This window comes from Nasonia vitripennis, chromosome 2 (genome assembly GCF_009193385.2).
Source record: "Nasonia vitripennis strain AsymCx chromosome 2, Nvit_psr_1.1, whole genome shotgun sequence".
Lineage (NCBI taxonomy): Eukaryota > Metazoa > Arthropoda > Insecta > Hymenoptera > Pteromalidae > Nasonia > Nasonia vitripennis.
In genome coordinates, this window is record NC_045758.1 from 12,006,358 (window position 1) to 12,021,602 (window position 15,245).

The 15,245-nt window shown below is 42.9% G+C and overlaps 3 protein-coding genes across 15 annotated transcripts in view; 2 read left to right on the top strand and 1 right to left on the bottom strand.

Annotated features, from left to right (window-relative positions):
* LOC100123328 (protein split ends) overlaps nucleotides 1-1,994 on the top strand; it is a 76,292-nt gene extending 74,298 nt beyond the window's left edge. For 3 of the 4 annotated variants that reach the window (XM_016982296.3, XM_008214413.4, XM_031923220.2), the window contains one exon: nucleotides 38-1,994. In XM_016982296.3, the coding sequence (XP_016837785.2) occupies nucleotides 38-166 (129 nt within the window). In that variant the 3' untranslated portion in view covers nucleotides 167-1,994. The remainder of the gene's footprint in view (nucleotides 1-37) is intronic. The other variant, XM_008214415.4, reaches the window with a different exon arrangement.
* Nucleotides 1,995-3,451: 1,457 nt separating this feature from the next.
* On the top strand, nucleotides 3,452-5,341 carry LOC100123320 (60S ribosomal protein L11). The gene is made up of 5 exons (XM_001607220.6): nucleotides 3,452-3,829; nucleotides 4,134-4,289; nucleotides 4,372-4,521; nucleotides 4,746-4,893; nucleotides 5,147-5,341. Exons 1-5 carry the CDS (start codon nucleotides 3,824-3,826, stop codon nucleotides 5,272-5,274), a joined length of 588 nt encoding a protein of 195 aa, XP_001607270.1. The 5' UTR covers nucleotides 3,452-3,823; the 3' UTR covers nucleotides 5,275-5,341.
* A 309-nt stretch (nucleotides 5,342-5,650) lies between these two features.
* LOC100123315 (NF-kappa-B essential modulator) lies at nucleotides 5,651-15,186 on the bottom strand. 10 transcript variants are annotated; one of them, XR_004344564.1, is made up of 8 exons: nucleotides 14,856-15,158; nucleotides 12,532-12,904; nucleotides 9,523-9,828; nucleotides 8,873-9,451; nucleotides 8,523-8,759; nucleotides 8,314-8,409; nucleotides 7,444-7,984; nucleotides 5,651-7,298 (listed from the first exon to the last, which is right to left on the bottom strand). XR_004344564.1 is itself a non-coding variant. In XM_031923221.1 (8 exons), exons 2-8 carry the CDS (start codon nucleotides 12,838-12,840, stop codon nucleotides 7,089-7,091), a joined length of 1,854 nt encoding a protein of 617 aa, XP_031779081.1. In that variant the 5' UTR covers nucleotides 12,841-12,904; nucleotides 14,856-15,157; the 3' UTR covers nucleotides 5,651-7,088. The 10 variants fall into 10 exon arrangements, 8 of the variants coding, with proteins under 8 accessions (XP_031779081.1, XP_031779082.1, XP_031779084.1 ...); XR_004226669.2 differs by having other exon boundaries at nucleotides 8,517-8,759; XM_031923221.1 differs by having other exon boundaries at nucleotides 7,874-7,984; nucleotides 8,517-8,759; nucleotides 14,856-15,157.
* Nucleotides 15,187-15,245: the final 59 nt, after the last annotated feature.

Genomic DNA, 15,245 nt, shown 5'->3' on the forward strand with positions numbered 1-15,245 from the left:
GAAAACGCAATGATGAATAACGGACTTTTTTTTGCAGCCTGCGTTTGTAGTTCACATCTTTCCATCATGTGACTTTGCTAATGAAAACTTGGCCCGCATCGCTCCTGATCTGCTGCACAGGGCCGCGGATATTGCTCACTTGGTCATCGTCATCGCAACTGTTTGAAAGCAGTTAGTGTTGTCATGGATTAGGACCGATTCATTAGCCAGCAAGACGCTTGCAGCGCACGCGGTATGAAGCCCAAAGGTTGCAAGCGTTCCAAACACGCCATTGTAAAAACTGAATTCGACACGTCGACTTAATTCGACCTATTACTGCGAATCTACAGGGACAACGAGGATTGAACATTCTCGCGATTGGTAACGGATCCCTGCGTATAATTCGTACGAGTGACAATCAAATATTAAACATAAAAAAAACACAGCACAACAGGCGCTCACACTGCGCCCAGCAGACTAACATGTCGGAGGCTTAGGCAATGCGACGGAGATGCGATAACAGTGAGGGAGTTAGCGAGATGGAAGTATTTCGCGTGCTCCTTCTCCTCGACTTTCTGCTCGAAACGCAAAGTCGATCGCTGACAACGTTTGTGGGAGTGACCGACATCACTCTTGGTCCCTCCGACAAGCGGGTCAGGCGCAGCTTCATCCTCCGCAACAAACGATTATGTCCAATATTATTATACTTGTATGGTACAAGTAGATCATATGTATATTATACGAGTATAATACATTCAAACAAGTCCGAATATACGTCAACGTATGTTTCTCTCACTATGAGAGAGTATCCCGATAAGTACGAAAAAACCTGGATATACCAGTAAAACATTTGTTCTGCGTTTTACCTGTCCCTGTACACGAGCTATCTCATAAGTCTTAGACGTTAAAGAAAACAAAAAAAGACACTTTATAAATTTAAGGGCCAGCCAAGGCATAACTACTGTGATTTTAATTATTTAACGATATCTATCTGCATAAAGGGAAAAAACATAAGGAAGGTCGCTGTTGTTTTATGCGGTCAGAGCGCGCGTTATGTGATGTGTTATTGTATAATATTGCTCTATATAAATACCTATGTATTATATTACTGTAAAACAATAGTTGCTGCTGCCGCTGACGTCGACGACGATGCCGCCGCTCCGAGTTTAGAGTTAAATTTATCGAACGGTAATATTGCGAGTTTAAGAAAAAAAAAGTAAATTGCGTTAAGCTTTTAGGGAAAAAAGATAAAGAATAAAAGAGTACTAAGAATAAATACCTAAATAGCGTTTATCCCTAGTGTATGATAAATTCCCAATTAGAAGGATGTAACATATTATGGTAAAAAGAATGAAAAAGTACCATTTAAGCACGTAACCTATGTAAATTATTATTATAAAAAAAAATTTATAATAATTACTCTCATTCTTTATTTTTATTATTAATTATTATTCCTTATTATTATCATTATTATTATTATTATTATTATTATTATTATTATTATTATTATTATTTTAAACATACTGAATATTATTATATTATCATTAAAATCATTAATCTTCTAATTGCTAAAATTATTGATTAATTAATTATTACGCTACGCTACTTCTATCTATCTATCTATCTACTACTACTCTACTACTACTACTCCTACTATTCTACTACCGTACTACTGCTATTACTACCAATAACTACTATGATGAACTAGTACCGCTGTTATCGATTTAATTATTAATGAAAAAAAAGATGAGAAAATGGCGTTATTACACAAGCTAGTTAGAACGTACTGATCTGCACGTTGCAAACGATGAAAGCGAATCTTTTAAGGGGCGCTCAAACCAATGTCATACCTCTGCAGTATGATCGATCTCATTGACCATTGACTTTTCGCGGCCCCCGGACATAATACATTAGTAGACAAAAGAATAAAAACACATTCATACTTCCATCCTGTCGTAAGTTTTACAGAGCGAAATGAGAAATAAAAGAAAATCGTGTACCTATAGACTCATCGTCGTCTCGTCGTTAGTGAGTTTTTCGTTAGAATTATGCCCCGAGATAACAATGCGCTTACGTGTATAGGAGTCGAGAGAATCCCTCTACTTGTATTGCGAACAAGCATGTATGTGAAACTAAGAAAAAGTAAACCGTAAAATTAATGGAAATATCACCCTCCCGAAGAGACGATGAGAGGATGAAAGATAAAAAATACGAGTTTACAATGCAGCATAGAAAAAAAATTTCATGATTTACAATAACAAGAAAAAAAAACACTAGCAAGTAAAGTTAAACTGTAAAGATGCTTAGGGATGGGCAGAATGTAGAAGTTATTCTCGTCGGTTGCTCAGAAACGTTAGCAAGTCGTTCTTACGGTTTTTTTTTCTATACCTGTATAATTTCCATTTTTTATATAATTATATCTCTCTTCTCTCTATGTTAATCTATCCCTCGACCCGCCCTAAACCCCACTTCCCGACCTTTCGTTCTTTGATTTTTACTAGGCTGTGATTCGACTATGCGGAGATTATCAAATATTTATCCTTGCATATCCGTAAGGTCAGATCGTCTGTGGCAACTGAAGAGAATTTATATCTCGAACGAATAATAAGAATGAGAGGGGCAAATGTGTCTTGCCTCTTTTCACCGCGAAAATAGCGGCTTTTCTTTGTATTATAAACTTCTCTTTTTTTACAACTTATTAATAATTTAATCGAGCGACGGTCGTATAAGTAGAAAGTTCTGTCCATCCTTAGATGAGAGTAACTAAACCGTAAACAGAAAAAAATGATAAATTCGTAAGGCAGCGCAGAGAGATACTCGTGGAGCGTGTGCGTGTACAGTGTAAAAGATGCGTTGTGCATATGTACAGTGTAGAAGTTTAAAGGAAACAAAATAAAATTCGAGCGATGAACGTAAAAATCGAAGTGTGAATGTAGGTCCGAGAGAGATAGTATGTGAGAGCATTATATTACATTTACGAATTAAGTATATCGGCCGGACGAGGCATGTACACTGCACGTTTTCAATGATTTCTTATTGCAAACTCGGTGTTTTTTTTTTCGTAAAACGAAAATCTATTGCAAAAAGAAACAATATTAATCGTACAATTTTATGTTCATGATACATATCTCTTTTTTTCGGGATAATTTCTTGCGTGTTGAGCGACAATTTCTACGTATGCAAGTAGAAAATACAATGGAATGAAAATATTAAACGAAAGGCAGTGTATATACCCGTTGCGGCTCATCTATCTTGTAATATATCTGTGAATATTATGATTTAGTTTCTTCCTATATTAGGCTAATGGTATACAAAAGTTTATGTTAATTGCATAAGGAAAATGTACAGATATCACTTTTTGTTTGTGTTTTAATGTAGCTATTGATAATTATATGGATATTAACGATAATAATAACTATGATTAAAAAAATACTCGAACGACTATTACATTGATACCTCCTCACTCAGTAATACTTTTATAATCCTTCGCTGAACAACTGCGTAAATTCTTTTAGAAAAAGTTAATTACGCTATCAATAAACTTCAGAGATCCGATTGAAAATAATTTATTCAGAATAATCATAAAATCAAGAAAATGATAAATTCATACAAATAAATTATGTGTCCATAAATAAAAATTGTGCATTGAAAAAATCAGTTCGATTATTGATTTCTGCTTCGGAACGAAATGTCGCGTTCAAATTATCGCGGCTGTCACGTCCAAGGCGTGCAACCTGCGTGCGACGATTTTATTTTTCTCCTTCGCAGTTGGTAAGAGTGCTTGGAAGAAGTTTTGCGGGAAGCCGCTAGGGAGAGTGGCCAAGGGGTTCCTTTTCTCTTCATCATGGCGGTGAGTTTGCTGCGCTAAAAATTTCCTTCAAAATCCTCGAATATCACGCGAATCAGAATAAAATGACGGCCGTTCTAAACGTTAAATTGAAAATCTATACTTTTTCCGAATCTAAATCACATTAGTTTCCTTGTCAGCGAAAATTTAAGTGTTAATTTTTCTCGTGACAGATTGCTCGTTCCGCACGCTTGTTTTCGTTCGGCGTGTACTACTAGGAATCCTAACCTTTGCGCGCACCCGGAGATTCAGTTATCTATTTTTTTTCATCCTCTCGACGCAATTCTGAATATGTCGCTCGTTACAGGACGCAAAGAAAGCCCCTGCAAAGCCTGCAGTGAAGAAGACCAGGAAGGAACCGAAGGATGCCTCCAAAAATGTTATGCGGGAGGTGAGGATCCGCAAACTCTGTCTGAATATCTGCGTTGGAGAATCTGGTGACAGACTTACACGTGCCGCGAAGGTAAAAATTATTTTATGTTTATGCCATTCACCAAATTCGCAGCTGATCGATGTTTTCATAATACTGTCGTTTTTGTAAATAGGTGTTGGAACAGTTGACTGGTCAACAGCCAGTATTCTCCAAGGCCCGTTACACTGTGCGTTCCTTCGGTATCCGTCGTAATGAAAAGATCGCCGTGCACTGCACAGTTCGTGGAGCTAAGGCTGAGGAAATCCTCGAAAGGGGTCTGAAAGTGAGTTATCTATTTATTTACTTATTTAACAAGTGTCCCCTGTCCTAACCTATTGTGTTTCACAATATCCTCCTAAACGAGTGCATCTCAACATTATTTTTTGCCTGCTGCAATTGGATATTCTGTGTATTATTTAAATATTATAAAATTACCTTTATATTGCTTGGTCAAAGCAATCTTAATCTAGTTTCAGAAATTGAAAACTTCAAATTTTCTACTTGCAGGTGCGTGAATACGAGTTGCGCAGAGAGAACTTCTCTTGCACTGGCAACTTTGGTTTTGGCATCCAAGAACACATTGATTTGGGTATCAAATACGATCCAAGCATTGGTATCTATGGTTTGGACTTCTACGTTGTTCTTGGTCGCCCAGGTAAGAAATCACTTATTTATTAATATTTTATTCTGCACATCATCTGGTATCATAGATATTGTGGATTTATACCTTATCTATAGTTCTATTCGAACATGTGCTAGATTAACAGCTTCTTATTTGCAACCCATGCCCACTTACTTTACTGGGTGTGTTACTTAATGGAGGCGACACCACGATAATAACAAATTAAAGTTGCGATTGCTTTTAAACTCAGTAACAAATACTAATTAAGTTTTTTTGCATATTCCAGGATTCAATGTAGCGCACAGGAGGAGGAAAATTGGCAAAGTTGGTTTCCAGCACAGGCTCACAAAGGAAGATGCCATGAAGTGGTTCCAACAGAAGTATGACGGTATCATTCTAGCTGGTAAAAAGTAAATTACATATTTATGTATTTTACTACAAAAATTATGTTAATAAAACACAAAAAAAAATTTAAAAATTAGTCAGTCTCTTTTATTTCTTGACTACAAAAGTTAATACGCCCTTTAGTGTCGTAAGTTTTAAGACAAGGAAGGAGAAAAACTAAGGAGCAATCTAAATATTTATCGAAGTTCATACGTTTTATTCTTCACATATGATAATTAGTTCCTCCTCTGTTAATATGTTCCTTCTCCTCAAAAGCCCGCTGGTCAACCTTCTGTTCTTTGCTTTTGCTAGTAAGACTAAAATTTTAATCTAGAACGTATAAGACGATGAAATGGAATAAAAAAATAAAAACTTAAATCAGGATGGAAGGTATTAATAACACATCTTTGTAGGAGTCATGTGATACTTTTATTATACCCATTTAAAATGTATGTAACTGTTAACTTTGTGACACTCAAATGATATATGTGCTGAAAGATTTTTTAAATTGTAGAATTCGATATCCTCCTTCACTTCTCTGGGTATTCCTTACAAAAAAATCACTCCTTTTCTTATTAATAGCTCAAAATATAGAGGGGTGAAACCTCTCGAAAATCGTAATAAAGGTTTGTGAACCATTTAAATTACGCATTGCATTTTCGATTTGAATATAAATTCAAATCAATAAGGCAGGAACTCTCGCTTTATAGGGGAACATTCAAAATTAAAGATATTTCTTTACGTCATTGTAAATGGAAACAATCCGGAATTCGCGCGGAATAATTATTGTTTACAGAACATTAAAAGTAAATTAACTGCAGATTTTACAAAATTAAAGTACGACTTCTTGAGTATTAGAAATCGTGCATAATTTGAAAGAAGTATTTTGACAGAATTTGTTTAAAAATGTCATTGGTATCTTAATGTACTACATCGAGCGAATTCAAAAGGCAAGATATACCATCAGTCTCCTTGGTTATCCCATCTGGACACGATATCACCAGATTTACACGTAAGATTAATAATTTAATTCTAAAAATCTTCGGTGCATATGACTCTGCCTCTCTATATGTTAAGGGATTCAAGAATTTGTGGAAAAAGTCTAGAATCGAACTTTGAAAGTAAATTTTCCACGGAGTATATACTACACATTTATAATTTCGTTTCAAATATAAATAAGTAGTATTGCGCATTTATGAATTAGAAAACAAAAAAAAAAATAATTTAAACAAACATTCACGTAACATTAAGACTGAAGTATTATTCGCAATCACTACAAGAAAAACTCTATAAACATGGAAAATTTATTAAATCCTAGTCCTACTTTATGCGTCGTTTTATAAAATTCAAGATTCAAAATGTAGTTGTGATAATTTTTAGATTTATGCGTATTGGCGATGAATCCCAAAACTTTAGCTAAGTATTTTTAAAAGCTATCTAAATATAGATAAAAATGCCAAGTTTCGGCAATGTATGCATTGGTAAAGCAGCTTTCAATATTTAATCTTATGATCGCTTTGAGAGTCAGTTGAGTACCATGAATCCTGTTTATCTTATAAAACACTGTACAACATGAATCGTAACCAAATTAAAAGTTAATATAACGGTAAACTATCAAAAAATCTATACATTTTTAATCAAGCGTTTTGCGCATTTAAAAAATGTACGCTAAAAGTTTCATGGTACTTAACTCGACGTGATATGTCTATTCAAAACAACCCTACTATCACTTGTCACCACGAAATAAAAATTTGTTGTCCATAAAAATAAACGCAGTATAGCACTTGCAATCGCTTATGTTTTACAAATCCGCTCCGCTAAAAGGCAAATTTTTTTCACAGTAATTACTTTCTAGCCGAACGATATATCCTGTCGATGTTAAGCTTCTCTGAGTCGGTGAAGCCTAGGATACTCTCGATAGCGTTCAAATGCCCGTGAAGGTTTTCTTTGTCGGTGAGGAAGTAGTAGATTGCTGACTTGAGGAACTGCAGGGTGATTTCGGGATCGAGAGCTCCCTGACTGTTTCTTGATTCCAGGATGCGCCGGTACATCACCTGAAGAAAATTGCATCGACCTTGTTAGTCTGTGCTCGCAGGTTCGTACAAGAATGCGATACTACGTCTAGTACAGTATAAACCAATACATTGATATAATATATACATATAGTACAGTAATATCTTAGAATAACATAGAGTGTACCAAATTAAGCTAGTTCTGTGCTGAAGCTTAGCGTCACCAAGGTCCATCGAGGAGTTAAGAGGCTGTTTCTTCTAAGTGTGCTACTGCTTTTTAGCAGAATACCACTGCATCACTTACTTGATCTCAAGAACGTCAGTGCGACTGTAAATATTATGTGTGTGCAAAGTCCTTAATCAACGTGCACCTCCCTTGCCCTGTGCTGCCCATTTCGCCTAATACTTTCGCAATCTACGTTACACTTGCAATAGTAAAAAACAACATAAACTATTGACGAAAAAATAGTCGGAAAAAATGCTGCTTAAACCACACGAGGAAAAAGTTTTAAAACGAACATTCACAGTAAAAAATAAAGACACCGACATGCGCACTATACAATGCAGACCAATAAATTTTGAAAAGTCGCGTGGCAGTGGAGTAAGGAATACAATACCTTACGCGTGCCAAGGACCCAGAGAGAAACAGCCTCCTGAACGCTTAATAAACTTTGGCTACGATTGGCCAGAGCTAGAGGTTCGGGCGAGTAGCTTGAATCCTGGAATGGCTGGATTATGTGAGCGGCGGCCAAAAAAACAGTGGAACATTGTTAGTACACATAGTTGTGTTAATCGTTGTTACAAGACAGGGGATGGTCGTGAGAGAAGTGAACGTGAGAGGTGCCGTGTACTGATATTACGTAAAATGGAATGCGGTCTGGGAAACTTCTCATGGTAACGAGGGAATGCGGAAGTGATCTTTGTAGGGTATTTTCGGTGGATTCATCTTCCTTCAATCGTGAGAAACGATCGATGTGACTAGCTCGAAAAATGTTCTCAATCGCAACTCTAAATCAATATATAAAAAGTTTGCGGATGTGTGTGTGCAGTGGCTTACCTTGACGTTTTCTAATTCGGCTTGCGTGACAGTTAATTGCTGAAGAAGCTCGGCTACTGAAACTTTCGTAGGGTTTTTCTGCGCTTGCTCGAGAACCTGTAGAAAAAGACATGATCGTAAGACGGTTGTTTCCTCGATTTCGAGGAATCTAAAAATTATATACAAAAAAAAAATCTACGTCTCTGCGTACAACAACAACTTACAACTACCTGATCAGCGTGCTCGATTCTCGCAGCCTCCTGACCCTTGGAATACATTTTCAGGTACATTTGTTTGTTGCGCTCCTCTTGGTCGGCCAGCATGGCCTTCTGCTCGGCGAGCTCGCTTCTCAGCGCCTCGACCTCGGTCTCCAGCTCTTTGGTTCGAGTCTCTGCTGCATTTAGGGACGGGCGAGTTTCGCAATAGCGCGTACTTACTTCGGACAGCTGATTCAGCAGGCTCTCGACCTGAAAATTCAATGGCCGATCGATAACCTCTCTCTTCGAACTTTCGAGTGGCCTCGACGCTTCCGTCCAAGCGAATCTCGCTTTTGAGCTTGGGAACAAAAAATGTAGCACACCTTGTCGTTGTGATTTTGCTTGAGCAGCTGGATCTCGTCCACGTGCCTCCTGTGCATCTCCTCGATCCTGTTCTCATAGTGATCTACGATCCTCTTCCTCTCCTCGTCCTGGAAGGAGCTTTCGAGTCTCTCCTCCGCATGATCCGTCTCCGAAAGCTCCAGCAAATTGTGGCTCTCGTCGTGAGGCGTCGCGAGGAGGCTACTGCTCGCCGTCGAGATGCAGCTCTCGTTGATGAGGTTTGCGCTTTCGATGGCCACCGCGCCGACGGACTCCTTGGAGTGTACCGAGCCATCCTCGAAGTGTCCCGAGTCCACGAGGGAGGACTCCTTCTTCTCGGGCGTCCGTGGACTCGTGAGCGTGCTTTCAACGAAGGAGCTTTCGGCTGGTAGCTCCTTGCAGGGCGACTCCGGGGAGAAGGGGTTGTTCTCCCGCACCGTCGCGGCTTCGCTGCTGTCGGTTTTCTCGTCGGGACTGTTCAGGGAGGCTTTGTAGAGGCGCAGCTCGACGACTTCTTTCGTCAGGCGGAAGATCTCGCGCTCCTTTTCCTCGATCTCCTTTCTGGCCTCCCTCAGCAGGGCCTGCGCGAGGTTCGTTGCACGATTAGCCATAGTTTTCAACGACGAAAACAGAGAAGAGTTCAAAAGCTCACCTGAAACTTGCGCACTTGTTTGGCGGCCCTCTGTGTCGGCGTGAGGTACTCGTCGTTGTCCGCCGTGTGGGTCGAGCAGTGCACGACGTACCTCCTGGACCTGCCCGACCATGTGGTACCGTTGAGGGCGAAGCTCGCGTGGTCGCAAGCGCTGGCCGTGCTGTAGTTACTGCCGAAGCTCTTGACGCTCTCGACGTCGCTGCAGTCCTCGCTGCAAGCTCCATGCTGGTGATGACTGAGACTAGTGCTGCTCGGACTCGCCCGAGGACGCGTCGTTCGGCCCCGCGACGGCGTCAGCGACAGGCTCTGCGGAGAGATTCGTGTACATGGATAATTCAGATGCGCGTCTGGGGAGATTATTATACGGCGCTCGCGTTCGACGACCCGCGGGGACTGTTTCGCTTGCGGTACACGGTGTAATTACAATTAGAAGCGAGCTTGATATACATCCAACCCGTCTGTATGCAGATTTTCGAGCGACCTGATTTCGAACGAGACTCGAAAGTAAAATAAGAGCTTCGCAGCTGTATGCGCGGTGTTCCCCCCTAAACTTGGAGAGAGCGAGGCACTCGCAGCTTTTTAATCAAGCGCTCGAGAGGACCCTTGAACTTTTTTCCTTTCCCCGCCGCCCGCGCTGCGCAGCGGGATACGATAAGAGATTTCGCGCGCGGTCGTTCGTTGGAGAAACTAGCACTTAATCACTCGAGCCACTTTTCAAACTCCAGCGGTCACTTTGACGGGAAGCCCGCAAAGTATAAAAATACCTAATAACCTTATATATACGTATACGCCGCGTGAGTATATCCATCGAAAGACTACGTCCTATCCGTCGCGCTTTCTTTTTTTACTCACGGCTTGGTAAGTACGAGCTCCGACTGAATATTTCAGAGTCCTGCGACGCTTGACACGCTTCCCCCTTCCCCCACCCCCACCCCCTCTCTCTCTTTCTTTCACTCGTCAATTGACAAAAGCTCCTTCTCATGAAATTCTCAGACGCTTTTTGTGCCACGTGCCACGGGCTGTTCCGTCGAGAGCCGGATCTCTTTGTTGTGTTTAGCGTTTTTACACTGAGGGCATAGCTGGCTTTTAGCGAGATCGATCGCACGCGTAATGCTCCGCGCGTTTTTCCTTTGATATCCGCGCAAAAGAGCTTCAGCTGTAATTGACACGTCGCGCAGCGTTCCTCCTGGCGGCCGTCCAAAAGCGGGACGTCGCTTCCGGTCTGCAGCCTTGCGTGTGTATATATATATATATATATATATATATATATATAGTCAAAGAGAAGCTCGACTTTTGCTGAATTCATGGCTTATTATTGCGGCGGACACGAGCCAAACCGCGACGGGTTAATTGCGCCAAGCCCGACGAGCTAATGAGCCTCGCACGCGGCGTATTCGAATGCTGGGTATACGCGCGCAATCGAGGCTGTGCATTATTATTATGTACTCGTTTGTTCGCCTGTATACGTCAGTTAGCTGGATGCATCCGCGACCCGTATATGGGTCACAGTATAAGATCGGCAATACGTGCGTCGCGCAGTGAAAACGCGTCGGGACCGAGGATAAGGCGCGATCAATCTACACTACGCACTTCAACTTTACTTTGCAGTGGACAATCGTATAGGAGGACTCGGAACTAGTCCAACGAATAAAAGAAGGCGTGCAGTTACCGAGGGACAGCTGCGCGAGTTCCTCTCGTCCGTATCACTGGGCTGAGCCATGTGCGGCTTTTATTCTCCACGGCACACACACACACACACACGCGCGCGCGCAGCTTTTCTCGAGGAACTCGGGGACGGTCTGTATCACATGCACCTGCTATATGCGCGTGCAGCTTACAACGAATATCACACGGTATCGGTATAGTCGACGTAAAACAAAAGAACGAAGACTACAATGTAGAACCGGAGAAAGACTCGCGACGGTCCATGCAGCGCAAGCATGAGGACGGATCTGCAGCCGTCCGCGCGCGGCTGCAGCGCGGGGGAGCGACTGACTCGCGAGCACAAAGGTGTGTAAGTACACACGCTGCAGACTGCGCCGGCGCGCACACGGCTAAGGTCAGGGAGCTCCGAGCTTGCAAGCTCCCACCACTTTTGCAGGACTATGAAACTGGAGCAAGCTTCCTGCGAGTGTGCATATAAGCTCGTCGTTCTCTATGTGTGTTATATACGATTATTTTCTTTTTTTTCACTTTGTTTGTACGGGCTGCGAAAATGAGGATGGATGGCGTCTTGCTTCGCCTATTGAGATTTATATTCGTCGTGCTTTTGCTCTCAAAGTCCTCTCGCGAGAAACTGGTATTAATACGGCCGACTGTCGTCTGGGGAAAGTATCGCCGCGGCCTAATCAAGCCGGCCGCATATAACTAATGCCCCGTGCGGCCGAATCGCAACAGGTATCTAACTGAGTGGTTTATACGCCGCGCGATATCCTGCAGCGCATCGATCGCCTGCAAGCTCTACAGCTCTCGTTCGTTTCGTTCTATGCAATGACCCTGTTAGACCTCCTCAAGGTCCTGAAAATTCGCGCACATTCGATTGACCCTCGTCCTCTATCTCTCTTTCTCGTGAAGAGCACACTCTGCAATAAAATGCGATTAGCTTCGCGTGGGAAAACTTTCCGTATACACACGCTTGATTTATCGTCGCGCGACGACGGAGTAACGAGCTTTTCTCCTTTTTTCGGTATCGATTTCTCGCCGCTGCTCGGCGATAACAGCTGTTAACCTGAAAACTCGAGGATTTACGCATCATCCCTCGAACGCACGCGTGTAATAATACGTTCTCCAGAGATTACGCGTCGTGAGACTACTTAAGTATCTATCAATCACTTGAATTCTTGGAAAGAGCTTCAGCCGAGCCGTGGATTTAGCGGCTTTTCAGTCGCATGACACGCTCTAATCTTCGCTAGGAATAGTACACTCGTTTATCGCCTACGAATCTTTGCGAGCCACTGGATTTACGAAACCAAGCGACTGACATAATAAGCGAGAAAAAATACTCCTTACGGATGAGCATCTGGTGGGTGTGCCGTTCTCGGTGATTACCGGAAACAGATCGTGATGCTGCTGGCTCCTGTGAAGGTTCTGCGAGTGCAGGTACGACGACCTCTCGCCTCTCAGCCTGAGACTCGACGATCGCCTCAGCGCCGTGGGCGACGGTCTGGGTATCCTCGAGGAATCCGTCGGCGAGAGAGGCGAGGTCACCGGCGACGAGGCGCCGCTTTCGCTGCTGTTGTTGTGGTTGTTGATCGACGCCTGCGTCAGAGGCATCACCGGCAAGCTGTGCAACGCTCGCTCATCTCCGTGACGAGCCATCGTCGATCTTACTCTCTAGCCTCTGCTGCTGCAGCAGCGCTGACGGTCTGGCATTTTTCTGAAACTGGCAGAGAGAGAGAGAGAGAGAGGAAAAGATGAGTTATATACGTCGAGCTTCGTGTGCGGCTGAGAAGAAGTTATACGAGCGAGCTTGATTGAGGTATTTATAGCCGTGCGCTGAAATAGATGGGAATACAGTTTTAAAGGCGTTTACTTTATCTTCGTATAAACGTTGATTCGTTGACTTGCGCGATCTTTTGTGTTTACAATGCGCTATTTTTATTACCTCGCGTGCGTGTTCTTCTTTTTCTTTCGCTCGGAAAAGACTCGAATAAAGCGGATTAGCCGTACAGCGAGTGTCGGTTTGTACGTAATGCAATTACCGAGCACTCGCGTAATAAAAGGGCTTCCCTATGCATCCATAACTAATATAGACTTTTCGCGCTATTCAATCAATTTCGTAATTCGAAGCGACCTGTTCTTGTCTATATAACATCAGTCGGAAAGAAAACAAATGTTCGCACTTGCTCAAACAAACAAATCTCGCCTCCGCGAATTATATTACAGAGCCGCGCGTTGCGCGGAGTTTTAGACGCCGAAGGTTCACGCTCCGCCGATCACGTTTCCTCCTTCCCGCTGCAATTATATAATTTCACACAGGCTGGAGTTAGCGAACGGGAGAAGAAAATTTCGCCGAGCGCGCCGGGAGGCAGGTGAACGGACCGTATAGACGAGCGCGCAGCTTTCGAATCGATTCGAGAATATTGCACTGCGCGCAGCGTTATTTTCGAGACCTTGGATCATGCTTCGAAAACCAGTGCGCCTGGCAAACAATGACGAAATGCATCGATTAATTTCACTTTGCGCGTGAAAATGTGTTGCACTTCGTCGTAAGAATAGGATCGTTCCAAATTGAAGAATGAAACTTGAAACGAGGCCTCTCGATTGCACGGATGAATGACTTTTTGATTAATGCAAAGACCTCGGAGAATCACGAGCTTTCTTATATAGAACGAATGAGCGCGAGTGCATCCTCGCTCGCGGCGCGCGGCTCTCGGGGAAGCGGGAATAAAATAATCGATTATTCGACGTTCTATTTCGAGAGAGAGAGAGAGAGAGAGAGAGAGGGAGAGAAGCGCATGCACTGACCTCCGGCTCGCTATCTCGAAGGTTACCTAAATTGCACTCTTATGGCGCAATATCCTGATAATAATTGCACTCCTCGCGATTCCCTGTAGGAATTTATTGCAGCTCAGTTTGCCGTTAATTTTATGCACCGGGAACAATGTAAATTGTTGCGCGCCTTTCGACACGCTTTGTAAACAATGAGTTTGCCTTTCGAGTGTACGAGGTACTGTGGGTGTTTTTAAAAAACGATTCCGCTACGCAGAGAGGAGTGTCGTGGTTTTATTTTGGTCGGCAAGAAAAGGCATAAAACAACGGAGTAACGGCGAGCCGGCGCCTAGAGTTTGGTGCTTCATTATTCATAGAAATGCGCGACGTTCTTCAGGGTCGCTTTAATTGCCGTTATTTAAAATTATTTCAATGCGAGTATTATTTCTTTCGTGCGTTTAATCAGTGCAGGCATTTTCTTACGGGGCGAAAAAAAATTTCAGTAAAAGATTGAGTCCGCGTTGATAAGAAGCCCGAGCATATCTCGAGGAAACAAGAACAGCGCGATAAAGTCAGACAGCCGCAAACAATAACAAAAATGTCCAAATCCGCGAAGCATTAAATAACACTGGCATTCCTCGAGCCGCAAAATCGGAGCATCCGCGTCATTGTCATTCCGCAGTCGTGATTTGAATTCTCTAATAACAGCGCAAGGCCGTACGAGAGTCCCTCGCGCGATTGACATCGCTCGGACACACTCTGCCGACGCAGATATTCAAGATATACATACGCGCAGGCTTTCGAATCTCTATGGTAAAAAGGCCTCGCTCTAGCGGGCCGAATCGACCGACGACGAAAGGTGGCACGATGTAATGATCTCTTTCGCTCACCACTACACTTACTCGTAACGTAACAGCGTTGATCGGAGGTTAGCTCGATGGTGTGTTGCTCGCTCAGTCGATCGGTCGATAGAAGATTTTGCACACAAGAGGAGAAAAAAAGAAAACACTGCACACGATGACTTTTGCCAGCTGGTGCGGACTGAATTAGCGGACGTTGCTGATTGTCGCTATACTCTCGATTCTCTGTCTGTCTTTCTGTCTGTGTGTATGTGACAGCTGGCGTCGTCGGAGCACGAGCGCTAGCGTAGCGATTTCGTAACCTCACTTTTCTCTTTGCGCCTCCCGACGTCTAGCGGACTACACGCGAGACTCGCGTGCGCGAGTTTACCCCGCCGCGAGCCGCGAGCCGCGAATACCGGCTCGTGCTGCGCTCTGGCGAGGGTTCGGTGT

Bases quoted from the DNA above. Each gene is read 5' to 3' on its own strand.
- LOC100123320 (XM_001607220.6), top strand. The intron at 4,290-4,371 runs GTAAAAATTATT...TTTTGTAAATAG, and splicing joins GACTTACACGTGCCGCGAAG to GTGTTGGAACAGTTGACTGG. The intron at 4,522-4,745 runs GTGAGTTATCTA...TTCTACTTGCAG, and splicing joins TCCTCGAAAGGGGTCTGAAA to GTGCGTGAATACGAGTTGCG.
- LOC100123315 (XM_031923221.1), bottom strand. From the start codon at position 12,840: ATGGCTCGTCACGGAGATGAGCGAGCGTTGCACAGCTTGCCGGTGATG. The intron at 9,829-12,531 runs GTAAGGAGTATT...ATCTCTCCGCAG, and splicing joins CACCCACCAGATGCTCATCC to AGCCTGTCGCTGACGCCGTC. The intron at 7,985-8,313 runs GTAAGCCACTGC...CACATAATCCAG, and splicing joins CCGAATTAGAAAACGTCAAG to CCATTCCAGGATTCAAGCTA.